The 23,056-nt window shown below is 39.3% G+C and overlaps 1 protein-coding gene across 1 annotated transcript; it reads left to right on the top strand.

The window, feature by feature from the left end:
* Positions 1–6,202: 6,202 nt before the first annotated feature.
* LOC108440194 (sodium- and chloride-dependent GABA transporter 2-like) lies at positions 6,203–20,898 on the top strand. Its single transcript, XM_017718957.2, has 16 exons — positions 6,203–6,222; positions 9,931–9,955; positions 10,122–10,239; positions 11,485–11,619; positions 12,894–13,034; positions 13,319–13,412; positions 13,511–13,643; positions 14,958–15,092; positions 15,252–15,355; positions 16,796–16,920; positions 18,591–18,703; positions 18,808–18,945; positions 19,174–19,276; positions 19,367–19,467; positions 20,038–20,208; positions 20,800–20,898. Exons 1-16 carry the CDS (start codon positions 6,203–6,205, stop codon positions 20,896–20,898), a joined length of 1,755 nt encoding a protein of 584 aa, XP_017574446.2.
* Positions 20,899–23,056: the final 2,158 nt, after the last annotated feature.

Genomic DNA, 23,056 nt, shown 5'->3' with positions numbered 1-23,056 from the left:
TTGCTGTGTGTCATAATCATGTAAGAATCAGACCATGTACAGTTGTTCTTTTCAGTAATACAGTAACATCACACGGTACTCCATCAGTTCATGTCAGTGTATTGAACCCCGTTTCATTAGTTTTACTGGAATCCTGTTGTGGAAGCCTTCCTGCCTCTGGGCCACTGAGAGAACATAAAGGAGGTGGAGAGAGTTCACATAGTGCTTACTTGGCAACTTGCTTAAAGATTTATTGATTGATTGATTGCTTTAATCTTATATCCCCGTGTGAATACCTGCTATACAGCTGCTCTGTGCTTCTGTCAAGCAGAAGATTTTAATTGAAGTCACAACTCTCTCTATCTCTCTCTCTCTCTCTCTCTCTCTCTCTCTGTCTGTCTCTCTCTCTGTTGTTTTTTTTTCCAGCTGGGTTTACATTAACCCCTTAAATGTCCAGGGCCCACTGGTGGGCTAAACGTTTTTTGTTACACATTCATATAACCTGAGAATAGCTCAGCCAGTTTGCATTATAGTCCATGTAGTTACTGAATAATAAGCGGTAGTATGTAATAAGCCTGGGATCCAGTCAGAGCAGTGTTACACGCTGAGGAGGACTTGGCATCTTTCAGCAAACTTTAATGAAACAATATGAAGAAACTCATGTACGAGTGCATTAACATTAATCTTTACACATCATGTTTTAATCACACATGTGATTACAATCCTGTTTATTCTGACTGGTTTGTCAAGGTAACTGTCAGCAACTAAGTTAAAAAAGCTAACCAGTTAACAAACCAATCTTAACTTTCTTCTATAATGCTATTGGTCGATAGACATAATTTGTAGCAAATACAATAACCCAGATACTCTCTCTCTCTCTCTCTCTCTCTCTCTCTCTCTCTCTCTCTCATTGTCTGTTTCTTATTCACCAAAACCCACTCACACAAAACACAGACTGCATAATACAGTTTTTTGGGGGGCTCTCTATCAAAAGAGCATTTGTGTGTTTTTGTGTATATACATACACCGATCAGGCATAACATTATGACCACCTCATTGTTTCTATGCTCATTGTTCATTTTACTATATATTATATAGGTGCACTTTGTAGTTCTACAATTACAGATTAAAGTCCATCTGTTTCTCTGCATAATATGTTAGCCCCCTTTTACTCTGTTCTTCAGAGTAAAGACCCCAGGTCAGGACCCCATGGACCCTCACAGAGCAGGTACTATTTGGGTGGTGGATCATTCTCAGCACTGCAGCAACACTGACGTGGTGGAGTGTTAGGGTGTTCTGCTGGTACGAGTGGATCAGACACAGCAGTGTAAGTATATTTTTTTTAGTAAAATGTATTTTTTCCTGACATCAAGCTACCAAATGTCTCTAAATTATCAGAATTTCCATGTTGATTTATGCCTGTAATCAGGACTACTTTCAGCTGTAACAACAAGAGCAAAGGTTTGTCATTTTTAGTTGATTTTTAGCAAAAACATCAAAGTCCTTATAGGAGAGTCTGTTCACTCAGTAGTCATTTTTGCAATACTGTAGGGCAGTTATTTATAGACGCCATGTTGAGCTTTTTTCTTTTTCATATTTCAACCATTGACCGGTCTCCTCATTAATAACATCTTTGCATATCACTGTTGTGGGGAGAAAAACTCGTATCTCCAAAATGGTAACTTTACAGGAGAAAGGATAAACCTACTATAGTTTTAATGTAAGTCAATGGAACCAGACGTCTTTCCAAGTCATTTTCGGCCATCTCTTTTGGTCCATTCATCATGAAATTCACACACAATGTAAAGGACAAAAGGTCCTTTGAAACTAAAAAATGACAAAAATGGAGATACAAGGTTTTCTTCCGACAGCAGCGATATATTCAGTGTGCTTGTTATATTTAAACTCTGGAAGCATTGTAGTAATTAATAGGTTTTGGCTGGAAACAAAATGTTTAAATTCTTTAAAAACCCAAAAATGATCCAGTCAGGGTTTTTTCCAGTTCAGTTCATACACAGATCTGCTTTTCATCAGAACTTCAGGAGCAAAGTGGAAAGACTAACAGATCAGATTAACCGCTAACAATCATGAAGTGAATTAACAGTTTAATTGCTAATGCATGCGACCAACATAAATTGTGAAAAAAATGTCACTCTAGGCCTTCTGGAAGTCCTAAATATGTCACTGACTGTGAGTATGAGTGAATAAATGGCAATATACAACATCTAATATATGTTAATATGTCAAGCCTCCTATTAAACATGAGATGTCTTTCAACAACTGTCTGTAAATGTCTGTATTTAATGTAGAATGGCTAAAACTGCTTATTTGAATTGCTGTTAGCTTAGCGCCAACATAGTAATAGAAATCCTATAGAGGTGCCAGTGGAAAAAAGCATTATCTCAGAGTTGTATCATAGAGATTGGAGATTTATGTTCAGTGAAGGGTTAGCTCTAATAGTCAAAGTTCACCACTGCCACACACACACACCCACACACACACACACACACACACACAGGTTGTGTAAAACATGGTTCATCAGTTCATTCAAAAAATAAATAAATAAATAAACACCCAAATGACCTTTTTTTAAACTCACATCATTTTAGTTTAGATGAACTAAAGCACCTTAAAACGCTTCAAATAACCTTCTGCCCTCTTTCACTTTTTACAGTCATTTTTTATGTTAGTAAACCATTGATTCACTGTTGAATGGTGTTTTGTTTCGTTTTGTTTTTCGTTCCTCACAGGAAGTGTCCCCACACAACCCCAACACACGCATGCGTGCACGTGCACACGCACACAGACACATACACAAACACACACACACACACAGTTGTTCAGTGGTTGGTGCTGTCTGTGAGCTCTGCAGTGAGGACCTAAGCTCCTCAGTCATATTTACAGATTGCTATTTGCATATGACTCTGTGCCCTTGTTTCTCATAATGAGAGGAAGTGAAGGCCTTGCGTTCAAAGCCTGTCAGAGAGGCTTATGGGCTTTAGCGCCTCTGAAGACTGAAGATAATGCACAGGAGGAGAATGTGGCAGGCATGTGTCACAATGTAGCCGGATACATTAACCTCTGATTACTGACAGACTGACAAAGACAGTGGGCGTCGGCCTCCCTCTCTTTCTGTTTTTTTTTCTGTTATTTTTCTCTCTCTCTTACTCTCCATTGTCTCTCTCTCGTTCTCTCTTACTTTCTCTCAGAAATCTATATAGCACTCTCTTACTCACTATCATTTCTCTCCCTATGTCTCTACATATTTCTCTTTCTCTCTCTCATCTGTCTGTCCCTCTATATTACTCTGTATCATCTCTTTCTCCCTACATTACATCTATCTACCTCTCTCTCTTTCTCTCTCTCCCTCTCAAGTGAAAGGCCTTTCTAGAAAGACTGTGTTGTTTTACAATGACCTTCAAACACTGGAATTTTCAGCATGCGTAGGACGTTGCACCTTGTGCCATATGTGTGTGATTGCGAAATCTAGTTCCTCCAGTTGCACCTGATATGCCCTGATCGTCCAGGACTGTCAGACACACAGGAGAGATGGTGAGGATGCGAATAAACGTGAGATACATGCAGTCTGACGCTTCACGTCCACACTGTCCAATGGTTTTTCTTTATCTCCCTCTGTGGGGTGTAGTGGAGAGCAGGCTTATTGGACAGAGCTGTCTCTGTGTGTCAGCTGGTGGGGGTGGGGTGGGGTGTAGGCGAAGTGGGGGGAGGCGGGGATGGTGGGGGTGTGGGTTCATTCACATCCGCACTGGCTGAAGGAATTAAAATGCAGCTCGTGTTTCTTTTTCACCTGAACCCCCACTGAATCAAATGCCTGCGTGTTGCAATTAGAGCTTATATCATTCATTACTCACCATTTCATTGCCCTGCATTTCATTCAGCACCTACTTTATCTCTATCCTTTTATAACGCCTCTCTGAGTTTGTGATATTTGAATATGACTTGTGTTGGAAACGCGTTTCTTTGATTTAAATTTTTTCTCCATCAATAACTGCACTGCATGCTCATACTATATTCATAAAAACACTAGAGCAAATATGCACATGGAGGGGAAAAGGTAGTGAGAGATTGCATTTGAACTGTTCTGTACTAATACAGTGTGGCTTGAATGTTGCTGGTCTAGTAAAATGCCTGTCAGGACAGAGAATGAGCAAGGAATGAAGGAGCACAAAGTTTTGGCAAAATATGGATCAATCAGAAGATCAGCTAGGACTGCAAGGCCTGCAACAAAGGAGCTTATTGTATTTGGCAGAACTCAAAAGAACAACACCAAACTGTCTCAAAACAAGACACCTCAAAGCTCTGTCACGACCGTATACTTGTATTAAGTATACTTAATACTGTCATTTCCTCTTTAGCAAAGTTTCCGTTGTATGTCATTACTTATTTGAGCAGTTTCTTTGCAAACCTCTGCAACTTTGCATCCAAAATACTTTTGTATGGCATCAAAAGCTATTTGAGTGCTAATGGCACCCACTTGTGGACAATTTGTAGCCTGTTAAATGTGCTGAGAAAGTGGGTGAGGTCCTAAAAACAGTCCCAGATGTTGATGATTCCATCTCTGACCTTTACAATATCCTTAGTGCAGTCCAGTTGGAATTCTTCTCCAGAATTTGTCCTTACAAAGAGTTGACTATCAGTTTGAGTTTTTTTTAATCTGAAGCAAACATCCCAAAGAGCTACATTAATGTTTATCAATGGTTAAATGGATAAGGTGTCTGAATACTTTTTGAGGCCACTGTTAGGGACATTGCATGCATCAATTGCATGCATCAGTTTTATCAGCTCCACTGACCATATATGTGAATGTTGTAGTTCTACAATTATGAATTGTAGTTTACATACTTTAATACCATTTTACCCTGTTCTTCATGGTCAGGACTGGTGGTGGTGGATGGTGATGGATGGGTGGTGGATCATTTTCAGCAGTGACTCTGGCATGGAGTGTTCATGTGTGTTGAGCTGGTATGAGTGGATCACGAGTACAAGTGGAGTTTTTAAACACCTCAGTGTCACTGCTGAACTGAGAAACGTCCACCAACCAGAAATATCCAGTCAACAGCATCCTATGACTGCTGATGCAGGACTAAAGGATGACCAACACACGCTCTGCAGCAGATGAGTTATCATCTCTGACTTTACATATACAAGGTGGACCAACAAGGTAGGTGTGTCTATTTAAGTGGACAGTGGACACAGTGTTTAAAAACTCAGCACAACAGCACTGCTGTGTCTGATCCACTCATACCAGTGCAAGACACATTAACACATCACCACCACGTCAGGGTCACTGCTGAGAATGACCCAAATAACCACCCACATAATACCTGGTCTGTGGTAGTCCTGGCCATTGAAGTACAGGGTAAAAGGGGGCTAACAAAGAAAGAGATGGACTACAGTCTGTAATTGTAGGACTACAAAGTGCTCCTATATGGTCAGTGGATCTGATAAAATGGAGAGTAAGTGTAGACGGCTTTAATGTTATGGTTGATCGATGTGCATTTGGAGTGACAAACCTCTTATTCGTCAGTTCTTCAACTCTACTTCTTCACATTCATACGTTTCATTTTTCAAAAATGGCTCTTGAAAATTGCATCTACTGTATGATTGAACCAAAAGTGGTTCTTTGGCATTCACACTCTATTCTGTCCAAATACAGTGTGGCTTGAATTTTGCTGGTCAAATAAAACATCTGTCAAGACAGAGAATAAATAAGGAATGGAAGAGAACACAGCTTAATGTGAATCAATCTGAAGATCAGCTAGAACTACAAGGCCTGCAGAGACATAACTAGTTGCATTTGACAGCAATCAAAAGAACAGTGGTGAACTGCTTCAAAGAGATCTAAAAGCACTGTTATGTCTGGCACTATACACTCTAAAAATAGGTTCCTGAATAGTTCCTGGCTTAGACATATGGTTCTAGGAAAAACAATTACATGCATTAGAATCTTTTTTTGAGGTGCAGGCTCTTTAAACTTGAAGGTTTGGAACCCTCAAACATCTGATTTTATTCTTTAAAGAAGCATCAACTGAACAAGTAGCTTCACTCCAAACATCCCTTTTTTCCACCTTTACTTCCTGAGGAGAACAAGTACAATCACATCACACTGCAGAACGTTTCTCTGAAATAAGCTCCTCAAACGCACTTCACTGACCTACAAGAAAGCCACGTCAGCATGTGCTGCAACGTCCAAAGACTAACGATGAGTCTGGTTCACGCAAGGTGAAAGCGTGTTGAAAACCAGATTCTCAAGGACAAATGCAAATTTTAAAAACTGGACCGCCTTCAGAAACCCATCAGAGATGGAGAGTCGTCCTCACACTGAACTGAACAGACTATTCACTTCCTCTGCTAGCTCACTGTGGGTTCAGCCCCCGAGCCATTCTCTCTCTCTCTTTTCCTCCCTCCCTCTTTCTCTCTCTTGCTCCCTCCCTGTCTTTCTCTGTTCTTGTCTCTCAATCTCTCATCACTGCTACCTCTATTTCTCTCCTTGTCTTCTTTCTCTGTCCCCTTTTTTCTTTATTTACTTCCTTTTCTCTAGCTCTCTCCTCTTTTCTTGCTCTTCTACTTCGTTCTCTTTCTCTCTCTACCCCTCCTTTTCCTTTTCTCCCTCACTCTCTCCATGCTTCCTGCCTATCCTTCTTTGTCCCTCTTTTGTTGTCCATCATTCTCTGACCCATGCTCTTTCTATCTCCATCCTTCTCTCTACCTCCCTTTCTCTCTCTTTCTCTTCTCCACTCTCCATCTTTCCCCATTTTTCCTATCTCCCTTTATGCCTCTTTCTTTCCTCCTTTCTCTCCCTTCTTCAGTGCTCTGTCTCATTCTCTCCCTCCCTTTCTCTCTGTATTCTTTTCTCTCACTCCTTCTTCTTTGCTCTTTGTCCTTCTCTCCCTCTTTCCCATCTCTTCCTCCCCTCTGTCTCCTTGTCTCACTCTCTTCTTTGCTCTCTTGTCTTTTCTCTGTCCCTCTCCCGCTTATTTCTCTCTTCTTTCTTTCAGTCTATCTATCTCTCTCTTCTCCTTCGTCTCTCTTTTGCTTTCTCTTTCCTCCCTCCTTCTCCCTCTATATCCCTCCCTGCCTTTCTGTCTCTATCTCTGTCCTCTCTGTCCCTCCCTCTCTCCTCCCTCTCTTTCTTTTTCCAGCCAGACAGAGGCAACTAGAGATCCAAATGGGTCAATAAAGAGTGTGCTCGGAGGCTGTACCCATGTTCCACGCTTTCCCCCAGCACCCCACCCACCACCCCTCCATTAATATTCCCACCATCTGCACTGCTGAGAACACACGCATGCACCAATACATAGATCCTTTCCTCCAAGTCCGTCAGCGTCTCTACCCTGCAGAATGAATAATTGTAAGCAATTTCGGAAGAAAGCAAACTGTTTCCCTTCTCTCGCCGAGGCAGGAATGCCAAGCAATGCTTGATGCAGTGGCTGGCCTGATAAGTCACCTTGAATTTATTTTTCACTTTAGTTTACTTCCATCTCTGCAGCTCTCCACATTAACACTTAAAAAATTAAAAGCCACATGATAATAATTCCATTACAATTCCGAAACTATGTGTATTCCAATCTTAATATCATGGGCTTAGCCAAGCAGCCCACTGCATTAGTATTAAAACATGAAAAACGTAAAAAATGCTTTATTTTTAAAAATCAATTGTGATTGGAGCACCAGGTTTCTCTTTTATGTTCCATTCACACAGACTAGGTGAATTGCATTCTTAGAAACAAAGGGTTCCTTGCAGTTGTTGGCTGGAGGTTAGGGAACCAGCCCTGTAAGTGAAAGGTTGTGGGTTCAATCCCCTTGGCTGACAGTCCATGACTGAAGTGCCCTTGAGCAAGGCCCCTAACCCCTCATCTGCTTCCTGGTCTCTGTGGATGGGGCTGCCCACCGCTCTGGGCATGTGTGCTCACTGCCCCCTAGTGTGTGTATTCACTAGTGTGCATGTATTTGGGTTTTTTACTGCACGGATGGGTTAAATGTGGAGGTCTTATTCCACATTGTGCAGACACAGTTGGCTGATGGTCCTGAATTCAATTCAATGCCATAGAAGAACCAGGGGCTGGCTTTATGAAAGCTTTCTTAAGAAAAAAAAAAATTCATAAGAATGTTCTTAAATGCAATTCTCAAAAACAAAATTAAGAAGTTCTCATATATTCTCTTCAGGAAAGGCACATTTAAAATACCAGATGTGGCCAGTGTAGGGTTCTCCTTTAGCAGCTTTAGCCCATTGGCAGCTTGTCCATGTTGTCCACCCTCACACACATATACAAACATACACACACAGACAGACAGACACACACTAACATTAGGCCATGTAGGACAAGAACAGAGGGAAGGGACACAGCACCTACACACTTTTATTCCCCGTGGGATTACTCAACACCACATGTGTAATATAAATGTGTAGGGGGTGAAGTGTAAAGTCATTGAAAATGTGTAATTTTATATGTTCTTCACAGAAAATGAGCAAAGGCCGGGAAATCTGAAGTTGAAATAATAATAAATCACATTATTTTTGGCTTTTGGTAAACATTGAAAATGTGTCCCACAGACCCGAACAACACACAAGGGTTAAATAAGTAAATAAGAATAGAAATTAAAAACATGATTAAAACACGATTTAAACAGTAGATTTTAAAGAAGAAATCATTAAATAAAAAGATCATCTTAATTATTTTCTTACGATTTCATTGTTTTCTTATTGTTTTCTTATATGCTGCATCTTACTATGCATCATAAATGATGCAACACATTTTGATGTTGCATTAACTGTTATTTCCATTATTTAGTTGATTCTGCTCAGAGGAGCAAAATAGAGGAAAACATCAAACCAAGCATTAAAAAATAGCAAAGAACAACCAGAAGTGATGGTGGAAGAAACAGGAAAAAAATCCTCCTTGGAAAATCTAATAACTGTGGGATGATGGACAAGGCTGGGCAGGAGGAGCAGAGACATGATACATTTAGGAACATAATAATTACAAGAATATCACCTGCTGATAGAATTTCTCTTAAGAAATTGTTAAGAATAGAAAAATAGATCATTCTTAGGAATTTCTTTGAAGAATAACAATTTGTCTTTCCTTAAGAATGAAGTTAAGAAAAAACACAAATTTCAGAAGATTTTATCTCCTACACTGAAAAATATACCAAAACCTTTATTTCTAACATTCATCAAGGTACAAACAATGTAAATGTACCTCAAAGGTCCAGAAGTGGTTTTAAGGTCTAATTTAAGTACCTTAAACGAGTTTCTCCAGGTAAAAACAACATATTTGTAAATGTTCATAACCTAATGTTTTAAAACAGAACAAAATAAAATAAATAAATAAATAAAATAAAATGCCTGGAGATGAGTCAGGGCCTGTGGAGTCAATACAGCTTAGACAATAGAGACAATATAATTTCAATAAATTATGGTACAATTATGTTCCCTGACTAAAGGTGTTGAGATGTTTGCTTGAGGGTACCACCCCAGTGACAAGAGGGGTACTGCCCCAAAAGTTTTGTACCATTTTTTTCTTGGAGTGTAACATACTTTCATGAGTTGGCCCCAGGCTCTTTAAAAACATTTCTGTAAATGAGATGCAAGTGTACACAACTTTTTTTAAGGGTTAAAGAACTTATAAACATATCTTGAAGGTTCTGTCTGATTCACACACTTTTCACAGAACTGTACATCCAAGCTGAGAACTATTCATTAACCTTTGTGCTAAAACGACTCAAAGAAGGTCTTTTGCAAACTGGAATGTCAGTTTTCGCATATAAGGAGATATGACCTATGATGGTAAGACATCAACCATCATTGCTATATGTAAAAAAAATTCAAATGGTTGGATCATGTTTGATCATAACATCCCTAAGGCACTTCTCAGTCTGCCTTTTAGCTTAAACAGAGCAAATTCTATCTTTAATATTTGAATTTAGCCTGGCAGGCAATTCTAATGGACAGGTAACATCAACAAGTGCCTGCAAAAAAAATGGCACGTCACTTTATGAGATGGTACTGTTTTATAAAACCCTATATAAAAGCTTTGGCTTTTCGGGCTGAGACGGCTATGGTAACAGCAGAGCAAAAGATGGGGGAACCTGAGAGAAGGACACCTGCTGCTGAACAGATGGGTGAAAGAGGTCAATGGAAGAATAAAGTGGAGTTTCTGTTGGCCATGGCAGGAAATATCATTGGTCTGGGTAATGTATGGAGATTCCCATACCTGTGCTATAAGAACGGAGGAGGTAAGAAACTGAGGGACCATTGTGAAGAGAGCAAAATTAGCCCTGTTTAACTGGATTTAGTGCAACGTGGTGTGTGAGACATTGTCTTACTATACACTATGCACTTTGTGGTTCTACATTTACAGCCTGTAGTCCATCTCTTTCTCTGCATACTTTGTTAGCCTCTTTTACCCTGCTCTTCAGTGGTCAGGACCCCCATGTACCCTCACAGAGCAGGTACTGTTTTGGTGGTGGATTCTCAGCACTACAGTAACACTAATGTGGTGGTGTGTTAGTGTGTGTAGCTCATCTGCTGCTGCATAGTTTGTGTTGGTCATCCTCTAGTCCTTCATTTGTGGGCACAGGACGTTTCAAAACTCCAGCAGTACTGCTGTGATGTGATCTACTCAGACCAGCGCAACACCCACTAATACACACTACCACATTAGTGTTCTTGTAGTGCTGAGAATGATGCACAACTCAAACAGTACCTGCTCTGTGCAGGTTCATGTGGGTCCTGACCACTGAAGAATAGGGTAAAAGAGGCTATGAATGCAGAGAAAGAGATAACCTAGTCTGTAATTGTAGAACTACAAAGGGCACCTATATAGTAAGCTAAGCTAATAAAATGGACAATAAACGTAGAATCAAAGAGGCGGTCAAAATATTATGCCTGATCGGTATGTATGTATATATATATATATATATATATATATATATATATATATACATATGTGTGTGTGTATGTCAACTTTTAAGTATGTCAAAAATTATTTCTTGAAAACCAACACATCAGCAAATACTAAATGCATTCAAAATGCTAAAGGCAGAAATCCAGTTAACTCGATTTTCCACAGTCCTCAAATCTCAAATGCAATCAGTCAGGCAAGATGTGTCTAGTATCTAAGTTTTATGTCTTTAATTTACTTTTTAAGCTCAATTATTGTCATATTTGCTCATTTTCTGTCATAGTTGTTTGTAAGAGATGGGCTGAAAGAAATTTGGCCTATTTAGGGAAGAAGGTGGGGTGACTACTGACTTTAAGTCAAAACGTCTCTTGGCTGCTTGACTGCATTTGAGGTTCACATTTATATTTATTTACATTTTTTATATAGGTAAGTGAATGTATTGTTAGGAGAATTGCCCAAGGAGGCAGTGGTGTGTAATGTAAATGTAAATGAAACTTGAGGTTAGAGGCAAATCATGCAAATTAGATGTTTTACTGGACTGTTCCACTAAATGTGCCCTAATCATATGACTCCGTAGGTGCTTTCTTGGTGCCTTACTTGCTGTTTGCTGTAACTTGTGGTGTTCCACTCTTTGTCCTGGACACTTGTATTGGACAATACACAAAGGAGAGTGTGGCAACATGCTGGAGAAGAGTCTGTCCACTGGCTGAGGGTGATGTTTTGTTTTGGTTCTTAGTCCAGCCCCTTGTTTTGTGACTCCACCCCTGATTGTCACCACCTGTTTTCCATCTGTCCCTCGTTATCCCTGTGTTTTATAAGCCCTGTGTTTGCCCTTAGTTTTTGCTGGTCTTTGTGTTGTTTGATGTGTTGGGATGTTTGTAGTGTTTGCTTCCTGTTTTGTGTTAATTTTGTCATGTCTGTCCCTCCTGCTTTCCGTATTGGCTGTTTGAACCTGGACTGTTTTGACCATGACCTTGGATTTGTCCATAATAAAAGTCACTAATCTCAGCGTATGCGTCCACCTCCTCGCTCCACGTTATGCACATTCTCCATCAAACTAAAGAACCATTTCACCATGCAAAGAATACTACACACACTAATGTTTCTGATGGTGCATTTAGATTAAGGGTTTTCATTTTGCATGAATGGATATACTTGAAGTTCAAGTTTGGTGCTCATGTTTCAAACACCTAATTTGTTTAAATTGCAAAAGTTAGGAAAATTGAACTCAACAGAACACTCTGCCACTGGCAGTGGCAGAAATTTCCATCACTGTTCCACTGAAAGATATGAAACATCTGATTGTATGGTGGTCAGCAAGACCCTCTGCACAATACAATTAAAAATGCGTTGCAAACTCATAAACATGATGCAAATTCAGAAACACTTTGATCAATATGACTAGACTTGAACTACATTCTGCAAGTTTAGAGGATGCATCAGAGAACAGCAGAAATGCTGCAAAGCCTATTAGAGCGCAACAGCAGTGAGCCACAACACAAAAGAAATGAGGTCGAGACTGAGACAAGCCCAAGTCACAATGATGTCGAGACTGAGACAAGACTGAGTTACAATGCTGTCCAGACAGAGACCAGACTGAGGCACAGTGATGTTATGACTGAGACACTTCCAGGAATGTCCAAGTATGGACTGAGTACTAGAACACTAGTAAACAAAGCGCAACTTCAGTATGAATAGTGGAGTAAAACTGCAGGCTGAAGAGGCTGATATATGTAAATGTGTTGGTTTTAATGACATCACAAAAGGAATAAATGTAAAACAGACTGTTTTAACAGCTTTATTTCCAGGTACAGACATGTAGCTATAAAGAATGAAACCAGACTCTGCAAACTAGCACAGTTATTGTTAAACTGTGATGCTATTTGTAACAGAAATAATGTCTGATATCAATGTAGTGATTCTGAATTTACTTAGAAGCATTTTGTATTTGACTATGAGTTTACTTTCATTCAATCTTCTTGGCAGGTATCGGTCACACGGGCTGTTTGATTGCGCTGTATAGCTGCATTTGTTACAATATCATTCTAGCCTGGGCTCTTTTCTACCTCATCTCCTCTCTGAGTGTGGAGATTCAGTGGAATAGCTGTGCTAATCTCTGGAACACAGGTACAATATATGGCTGATGCATGCAAATAGACTTCCTCTGGTTCCTTTTCCAGATTAGAAATATATTAATGGAATTTTTATCAAGGAAATTAAGCACATCTAATGAGAATCATCTTCTGAACAAACCTAACGTAGCTCACAGCTGATAGATGAAGGGCAGTCAATCAGGTGTTTTTGAGGTTGCTTCTTATCATTCAGATGGAATCTTAGCACCAGCCATTAATGTGTAATGATGATGGACTCTGTGCCTCATCTTCTTTTCCGTTCCTCTCTTTGCCCATTAGTGAACTGTGTCGAGCTCACATCAAACAAGATCAATTGGACCGTCAACAAGACTCAACTGAATTTCACCACTTCTGCTGTCACTGAATTCTGGGAGTATGTAATTGCTATTCCAGCCAATAAAGTAGGTATTGATCGTGCTCAGTCATATGTCTCTTCGCTTGTCTCATAACTTTTCCACCTCTGACCATCAGGCACCGCGTGCTGGCCATCTCTACAGGAATTGAGGTACTGGGCAATGTGAACTGGGAGATTCTCCTCTGTTTACTTGCTACTTGGATCATATGTTACTTCTGCATCTGGAAAGGTGTCAAGTCAACTGGAAAGGTTAGATTAGACTTCAGGTTGTTATTTATTGTACTGAGTCAACAGTCAGAGACAGCACTTAATTCATTTAACTTCCAGTTAAAAATAGCTATTAAATACAAGTACACAAGTATTTTTAAAGAGATATTTCTGAGGAGAATGCAAATAACATGATCCACTTGTATAAGAAAGTGGAGAGTCAAAGGAAAGTAAATGAAAAATGGGAGTGTTCAAGACTACAATTCAGAAAATGATTAAAAGATGTCAATAAAAATAAATAAGAGAAAACCAAGCTCCTTGGCCTCAACCTCACTGAACATCTTTGGAATTAAATGCAATTAACTTCTATGGCTGAACTTTGGAGGTGTTGAAAAATATCCATGCAGATTTCTTGAAAAGCTAACAGCATGTCTCCTGTTAAGAATGAAAGAATAGAAGCTGTAAAAAGGCAAATACTAGAAAACATGAGATTATTTTTAGCTGTTGAGGCTTCTGTATAATTTTCTGTTAAATAAATATGCTCTGATTTTTCATGAAGCTGGAAAATGAATAAGTTGTGCTTAATGGCCATTTTGAGTGTACATTTAATTAAATGAAGGGTGGTCTCTGACTGTTTTTCTACTGATTGTGTGGGCTGTGGTCATTTTATTGTAATCACAAGACTTACTTTTTTGACAGTTCTTTCACTTTCTATATTTTTTTTGCTCAGCCTGTAAAGCTATTTTAATAACAATTGCTTGCATTAAAGGTCCAATAGAGTTAAAAGAGCCTATATCATGGAGAACCATATTTATTAGTAAATAGAGATTTTGACACAGTTTGTGAACATTGTCAAAGTTTTTAATCGTGCCACTCACTCCCCAGTTCATATTGTCCATACGTAGTCCAACAACAGCCCATTTTGATTTTCTTCATGTAATGAAAAACAACACATTTATATATATCCACCTATTCAGTCTACAGCAGTTTAGCCCCACCCATTTTTGTTGAAGTCATAAGGAGATTTTTAGTCCAGACACAATACCAGGGAACCAATCAGAGCAGACGTCTTTACATAAATCATGTCATACATGCACAAAAACAGACTTTTTTGTGCCCAAAGGAATAAATAGACTTTGGAAATTAAACATTTTAAAACGAACGTAAATATCAGCAGTAGACCTCAAAAAAATTAAATACAAGAACAATGTGGGACAAAGACCCTTGAAAATAGGATTAATTGAATGTTTGATTGATTCATTATTTTTCAGTTCTGCATGATGTTATTAAATGTATAATCTCTACAATTTACAAACTCTAATTGCTGCCTGTTTTATTGATTTTTGTCTTTCTCAGGCAGTTTATTTTACAGCTGTCTTTCCGTATGTGATGATGCTAATTTTGCTGATAAGAAGTCTGACTTTACCTGGAGCTATGTATGGTGTGACATATTACCTGTACCCACAGCCCTCACGCCTCGCAGACCCACAGGTGTGCCCTTAACTGATAAAAGACAGTCAAAGGTTTTGTCATCTAATTAATGTTACCAGTTAATTGAGATGTGCTAGACTTTGTTAAAATTCATATTTGCCTCATGCTGCATTAACACATGCAGTGCTCTTCTTTATTTGAATATTTGATGCCTCCCAGGTTTGGATCGATGCAGCGATGCAGATTTTCTTCTCCTACAGTTTGGGAGCAGGTAGTCTGACAGTTCTTGGAAGTTACAATCCTTACAAGAACAACTGCTACAGGTGAGCCGCCAGCAAGCTGAACGTTTAGAGCAATATGGAATTGAAGTGTAATGTTACAGCACAAAGAGAACATATCAAGAGTTGTATGCCTATTTTGAATTTGATGCCAATAACGTGTTTCAAAAATGTTGGGATGGGGCAGCAAAAGACTGGTAAAGTTGTGTAGTGCTAAAAAAAACGCCTGGTTGAACATCTCACAACTAATTAGGTTACTTGGCAACAGGTCAGTAACATGACTGGGTATAAAAAGAGTGTCTCAGAGAGGCTGAGTTTCTCAGAAAAAAATGGGCAGGAGTTCACCACTCTGTGAAAGACTGTGCTGGCAAATAGTAAAAGAGTAAAAGTAAGATAGCAAAGAACGTGGAGATTTCATCAACTACGATAGATAATATCATTAAAAGTTTCAGAGAATCTGGAGAACTTTCTGTATTTAAGGGACAAGGCCAAAAACCAGTATTGGCTGAATTTGATCTTCGGGCTGTGAGGCTGCATTAAAACCAGATACAATTCTGTAGTGGAAATGACTCAAGAACAGTCCCGAAAACTGCTGTCTATGAACACAGCTTGTCACTGCATCCACAAATGCAAGTTAAAGCTATCATTTAAAGAAGAAACCAATTATGAACAGGATTCAGAAACACCGCCGCCTTCTCTGGGCTTATTTCAGATGGACTGAAGTGAAGTGGAAAATAATGGAGACTGCATCCTCTGGGCTAAAAAGAAGAGGGACCATCCATCTTATTATCTGTGCACAGTTCAAAAGCTAGTATCTGTGATAGCAAGTGGGCGCATTAGTGAACATCATGGGTGACTTGCATATCTGTGATGGCACCATTAATAGAGATTGATATGTACAGGTTTTGGAGCAACATATGCTGCCATCCAGTCAATGTTTTTTTTCAGGGAAGGCCTTTCTTATTCCAGCAAGACAGTGCCAAACCGCCGTCTGCATGTATTACAACACCATGGCTCCATATTAAAAGACTCTGTGTTCTAAACTGGCCTGCCTGCAGTCCAGACCTGTCACCACAGATAACATTTGGCACATTATGAAATGAAAAAAATGACATTGTAGACCCTGAACTGTTGAGCAGCTGAAGTTCTATATCAAGCAGGTACGAGAAAACATTTCACGTTCAGAACTACAACTAGTGGTAGTCACCTAACACTTACAGAGAGTTGCTAAAAGAAAAGGTGATGAAATGCAGCAGTAAACATGCCACTTTCTCAACCTTTTTGAAATGTGTTGCTAACATCAAATTCAAAATAGTCTAATAACTCTTGATATTTATTGCCATTGTAATATTTTCAATAAAAATGGGACATAAATTATTTGCACATCATTGCATTGTTTTTTTTTTTTTTACATTTTGCACAGCGTTCCAACTTTTTAGGAAACGTGGTTGTATACAGGCTCCTGTTGTTTGTGTTTTGTTGCAGACAGAGCATTTGGCTATGTGTGGTAAACAGCTGTACCAGTTTCATAGCTGGATTTGTGGTCTTCTCCGTACTTGGCTTTATGGCACAGCAGCTTGGTGCTGATGTTGAAGACGTAGCTGACTCAGGTAGTTTTAACAAATATGTAAATGTGCATATGCAAAGCATATTTCATAAACTTTTGAAGCACAACTGACTTATGCTTGTATTCTTTCAGAGTTACTATCGCAGTTTCTGTTCCAAGACCAGGTTTTACAGAAAGTCTCTCGCTACACTACACTACACTACACTACACTACACTACACTACACTACACTACACTACACTACAGCATGCATTTTGAAAATATTTTATACATCCATTGGGAAGCCCAGTGGAGTCAAACAATCTTATTAGCTATAGGCTAATAAATACCAGAGAATTTGTAGTGAGGAGAACTGCCGCTTTTTAATGTCTACTGGGTTTGACTAACACTAGAAGATCCTTCCAGGCAAGTCCAAAAATAAATAGGTTAATATGGAGCATTTGAGCAAAATAGTGGTATGTAAATATTAATACATTTTATAAAGAAAATGCATTTATTCCCTTAACACAGAACAGCATAAAACATGTTAACATTGTAGTTAGAATCCTGAGTGCTTTTGAACTCAAGTTATAGAATTTTCTAACAACTCCTCATGTACATTCAAGATGTCAGTGAGTGTGAACAACCAATGATCTGCTCTGCTCGCCAACCAATCAGCATTCATGTGTTGAGGATTTTAAGACAGTTGCTACAGTTACATGGCTACAATATAATTTGTCTTTTAGTTTGGCCTCTAGTTTCCTCCTGTGTTCACCTGTTAATGAAAATCATCAGAAGGGAGACTTCTTAACCCTAGTTAGAGTGTGGGCTGTTTAGGCTTTTAACAAATCTGCTTTCTCGAGTCCAACTACAGCTGCCAAAATATCTGTTATTTATAAAAATCTTTGAAAGAGCACATCACCAATTCAGTATAAAGGTCAACAAGTTCTTCTATGTCTGTTCCATGGTTAGTTGTTTTGTTGTTGTAGCCTACTAGCAAGACAAAAATTTAAGTCACTGAAGCCAGTGAACTTTCTGCTTAAGATATTTTTCTTCAAGTGACACTCAAGACAAAATGAAGAATTTAATCTCCACTTCTACTGTAAACATGCCAATTCACCTCCTACAGCAGTGTTGCTGTTGTCTAATGAGAGAGATTTTCCTATTTCTATTTTTTCACACATTTATAAATAACAGATGTTTGAAAACAATTATGGATTAATTAAATCCACCGTTTCTCATTCCGTTTAATGGGAAACTTACCCAACTTTGTAGCAGTTGCCATGAGTGCACTCCATTTACCACCACTCTATCTGCAGCAAGGCTGGATTAACCAGTTTAAATGGAATGTCTGCAGCACTTTTACCAATCCTACAGACGTTGTTACATAACCTACCTACAATTCAAATAAAAATTTCACTAGAGGCTGGTGTCACTGTCCTTGTCGAGGACAAATTCTCATTTATGGATTGAAAAAGTACATTTTAATTTTACTATTCTTTGTCAGGGCTTGCCTTGATTTCTTGTGTGGCATTTGTTATGATATAACGTAATTTTGTAAACTGTGCCAGAAGTTTTGGGTGGCAAAAGCGGCATATGCCAGGATACACTGGTGGATTCTGGAGCACACCCAGTGAAAAACTTGAGGATGGAGCATAGATATGTTAATCACTGTTACCTGAACCCATGGCGCATTAGAATCTTCAGCTTACGCAAAGTTTGTTTCCCTCCAAAGGTCCAGGTCTTGCATTTATAGCCTATCCTCAGGCAGTTGCCAGGATGCCACTACCACAGCTGTGGGCAGCCTGTTTCTTTATTATGCTGATTTTCTTGGGCCTAGACACACAGGTAAACCAGCAGGTGTCATATCTTTCAATCCATTAATCTATCTATCTTATATATTCAGTTTTGCATGAGTGTGTAAAGAACAAAGTGCTTCTTCTGTTTTGCAGTTTATGTCAATTGAGGTGGTGATGTCGTCACTAAGCGACATGTTCCCGACGTTGCTGCGTAGGCCCAACAGAAGGGAGCTGTTCCTTTTATTCTTCTGCACAGCGTCCTTCTGCTTTCAGATTCTCATGACAACTCAGGTAATAGCCAAGGGTCTGATCCAAAACGTGCTACTATAGCAATAAATGCATGCACAAATCAGCTAAAGACGGCTGTTAGCAAACCCTCTAATTTCAGTGACAATATAAAGCAGTAAAGTATGATGTATAAATAGTGATCATTTTGATTCCCTTGGCAATGTTTTACTATTTAAGAATGCCTTCTATTAAAACCTTTTATCCACTGTTCTCTCTATCCTCTCTCCACAGGGAGGAATCTACATCTTTCAGTTAATTGATTATTATGCGTGTAGTGGTGCTTGCTTACTCTTCATGGGACTGTTTGAATCTCTAGTAATTGGCTGGATTTTTGGTAAGTCTTCATTGTTTTTTTTTCAGAAGAGTAGTTTCGCTTCAGTTTGCATTTCACACAGTGAATTTCCCTATTTTTGAATGCGATCAGGGGCTGATCAGATGTACAGTGTCATTGAGGACATGTGTGGAGAGCGGCCGAGTTTGTTCTTCAGATTTTGCTGGCGTTATTTCACACCACTGATGTGTCTTGTGAGTCGTTTGTTCTAAAATACACTGACCGATCACTTCAATAAGTGCACCTCCTTGTATCTGCAGTCTTTGTCTATTTTATTGGCTCCACTCACCAAATAGGTGCACTTTGTAGTTCTATGATTAGACTGTAGTCCATCTGCTTCTTTGCATACCTTGCTAGCCCCCTTTTAACACTGTCCTTCAATGGTAAGGACTACCACAGGACCACCACAGAGCAGGTATTATTTGAGTGGTGGAACATTCTCAACACTGTAGTGATACTGTTGTGGTAGTGGTTTGTTAGTGTGTGTTGCGCTTGTATGAGTGGATCAGAGACAGCAGTGCTGCAGGAGTTTTTACATACTTCAGTGTCACTGCTGGACTGAGAAAAATCCAACGACCAATAATATCCAGCCAACATCATCCAGTGAGTGGGTGTTTAACAATCCAGGAGTACTTAATGAAGTCAGTGACTGCCCACTGTATGGCCTGTTTTGGAGTGATTTGAACTTTGTCTTTCTCATTTTCATCACCATCTTCATCACTAATCACTTCCTTTCTTTCACTCACCCTTTCCTTCGCCTTTAGGGATTTTTCATATTTTACATGGTGAGGCATCAGCAGCTCCGGTACAACCGCATCTATGTATATCCTGACTGGGCCTATGCTCTTGGATGGCTCTGTAGCGCCTCTTCCTTAGTCCTAATCCTTGCATGGGGCTTGATAAAACTTTACACTCACTCAGGGACACTGAAACAGGTGAGGACAAATTGTTTGAAATGTTGGAATATTGATTATCACTGATTTTGGTCTATTTTAATAAGTCAACTGAAACATGGTGTAGTTAGTATTTAGGTACATTATTGTTCAAACATCAGAGGCCACCATTCATTCATTCATTCATTCATTCATTCATGCATTCATTCATTCAATGATGGTCTCTGACTTATAGTCTATATAGTTTTGCCATTTGGCCTATCCAGGCTCCACCCACAAATGTGTCTCTACATGTTCTTACATAACAACTGTTGCAAGGGAGATGCTTTATGTAAGGTAGGCAAAAATCCCAATCAACATAATGAAGTAAGATAGAAGTTAAATTTCCAGTTTAAAATGCTGCTCTATCGAGCTGGACTATGCTGTTAAATATCAATTTCCATAGTTTGACAAAAGCTGAGTCGTGCACTACAATTTCTTATTAGACTGGATATAATATTTTCCTACATTCTCTATCGCTTCTTTGACCTTGCAGCAGTTAAAAGGATAGAGCACATTTGTGGGTGGTGCTTGGGCAGGTCAATTATACTTAGAACATTCGTGTGTTAATCTATTGTTTTTCTTTCTGAGCAGCGTTTTGCACATCTATGCACTCCTGATGCCAACCTCCCTCTGACCCAAAAGCAAAGAGCTGATCTACAGGTTCGTGAAAGCCTAACAACAGGAATATGATGAGCACCAGCAATGGCTTCAACCCAATAAAAACACTCATGCCATTTGTAAATACGCTAGCGCCCATAAAGGGCAGTTTGTTTATGGCTGTGATTTACTGAAAATAGAGCATCTCCCGCTTGATCCATATCTGCATAGTAAATTTGCAGCGTAGTGCTTCTGTACACTGTGCCAAAGCAGCCAGCTTAAATTTGTTATTTCATGAAAGCAAATTGTTCTAAAGCTTATCTCAGATAATGAGTTACTATAACAACTGGCGCCTTTTACCAGGTCCTTTTTAATCTCACTGGCATTAATTAAGACTGTGTAGTTAAGTTCACATATATTCATAATATATATGTTACCACTGGGCACCATTATCAGTAAACACAGAATAAATTTCCACTGCTATGCCGATGACAGTTATACATATAAAGCGAACCGGATGATAAAATCAAACTTGGCAAGACTGAGGACTGTAAAAGACATAAAAGACTGGATGTCGAGTAACCTTCTCTTACTTAACTCAGATAAAACACAGGTCCTGTTTCTTGGTTCAAAAGCAGCTAGAAACAAACTGTCTAACTTACCTCTTAATCTCAACAATTTCTTAGTTGCATCAAGCTCAACTGTTAAAAATCTTGGTGTCATGATAGACCCTGATGTGTCCTTCGATGCACATATAACTAATATCACTAGAACAGCCTTCCTGCATCTCCGCAATATCGCTAAATTAAGAAATGCATTATCTCTACAGGATGAAGAAAAACTAGTTCATGCTTACATTCAAGGCTAGATTACTGTAATGCCCTGCTGTCTGGATGTCTCAGCAAAAGCCTCAACAAGCTTCAGCTGGTTCAGAACGCTGCAGCCAGAGTCCTCACAAGAACCAGAAAATTTGACCATATTAGCCCAGTTTTATCAACCATGCCCTGGTTACCAGTCAAATTTCACATTGACTATAAAAAACTATAGCCCCTCAGTACCTGAGTGAACTTCTCTCCTACTTTGAACCATCACGCCTACTTAGATCACAAGGTGCTGGCTTACCACTGGTACCTAGAATTAATAAAGTTACATCGGGGGGAGAGCCTTCTCATACAAAGCCCCCCAGCTCTGGAATAACCTTCCTTTTAATGTTCGGGAATCAGACACAGCCTCAGTTTTTATGTCTAGGCTAAAAACTTACTTGGATAGTCAGGCATTCAGTAATTAGTCTTCCCTGTCAGATCTAGACCTGCTGGAGTCTCTGCTGCTCTGTTATACTGTAATCTGTGATCAGTCACTCTTTACAGAACTGACTCTGTGTTTTTCTTCCTTTCTTTGTCGAGTTGAGCAGCTGCCTATCCTGTGCATCTGACGCTGTTGGCCCTTCTGCCCTGATCGGGTGCCACTGCTCACCAGCCATCGGCTTGACCACCGCTGTTGCTGCTGCTGCATAATCATAAACTAATCAAATAAGCCACTGCTTTCTTTCCTTTTTTTTCTCCCCACTTTGTTCTATAATACTTCATAGTAACAATGTTTGCTATCCGGTGTTGACCAGAGGAGGATGGGTTCCTCTTCTGAGTCTTGGTTCCTCTCAAGGTTTCTTCCTCTTCTAGGGAGTTTTTCCTTGCCACTGTTGCCACTGGCGACGCTCATGGGGGCTTGGACCTGGATTTTTCTTTTCTTTTCTTTCTGTAATACTGATTGTTCTGTAAAGCTGCTTTGTTACAACACATTTTTACATGTTGTAAAAAGTGCTATATAAATAAACTTTGCTTGCTTGCTTGCTAGTTAAGTAGCCTGAGAACCAAATTTGCTCTAAATTAAGAGGAGCAAATTATTATTGGGGAAAGGCTAAATGTGCACTCTTAAATATTTCATTGTTGATTAAATTGCTTTTTACAACATAGCTTGGAAGATAGTCCTTCCTTACTGCTAAAAGACCCGTTTACTGTAAGACATAATTCGTCAGGAAAAAAGAGCAGTAAAAGAGAACAGCTGAGAATGAAGAGAGTGTGGAATAAGTCCCATAAGCTGTGTCTCTAGAGGAACACAGACTCAGGAAAAGCTCCACTCTCCATACTCAAGCCTTCAGCTGAACAAATGGGGCCTTCATTTTCTGAGGTGTTACATCTTGAGCTCTTGTAATGGGAAGAAAATGTGATCTTTAAATTTATATATTTAATATCCA

Source organism: Pygocentrus nattereri, chromosome 16, assembly GCF_015220715.1.
Source record: "Pygocentrus nattereri isolate fPygNat1 chromosome 16, fPygNat1.pri, whole genome shotgun sequence".
NCBI classification, from domain to species: Eukaryota; Metazoa; Chordata; class Actinopteri; order Characiformes; family Serrasalmidae; genus Pygocentrus; species Pygocentrus nattereri.
This window is presented reverse-complemented; position numbering and strand designations above follow the sequence as displayed.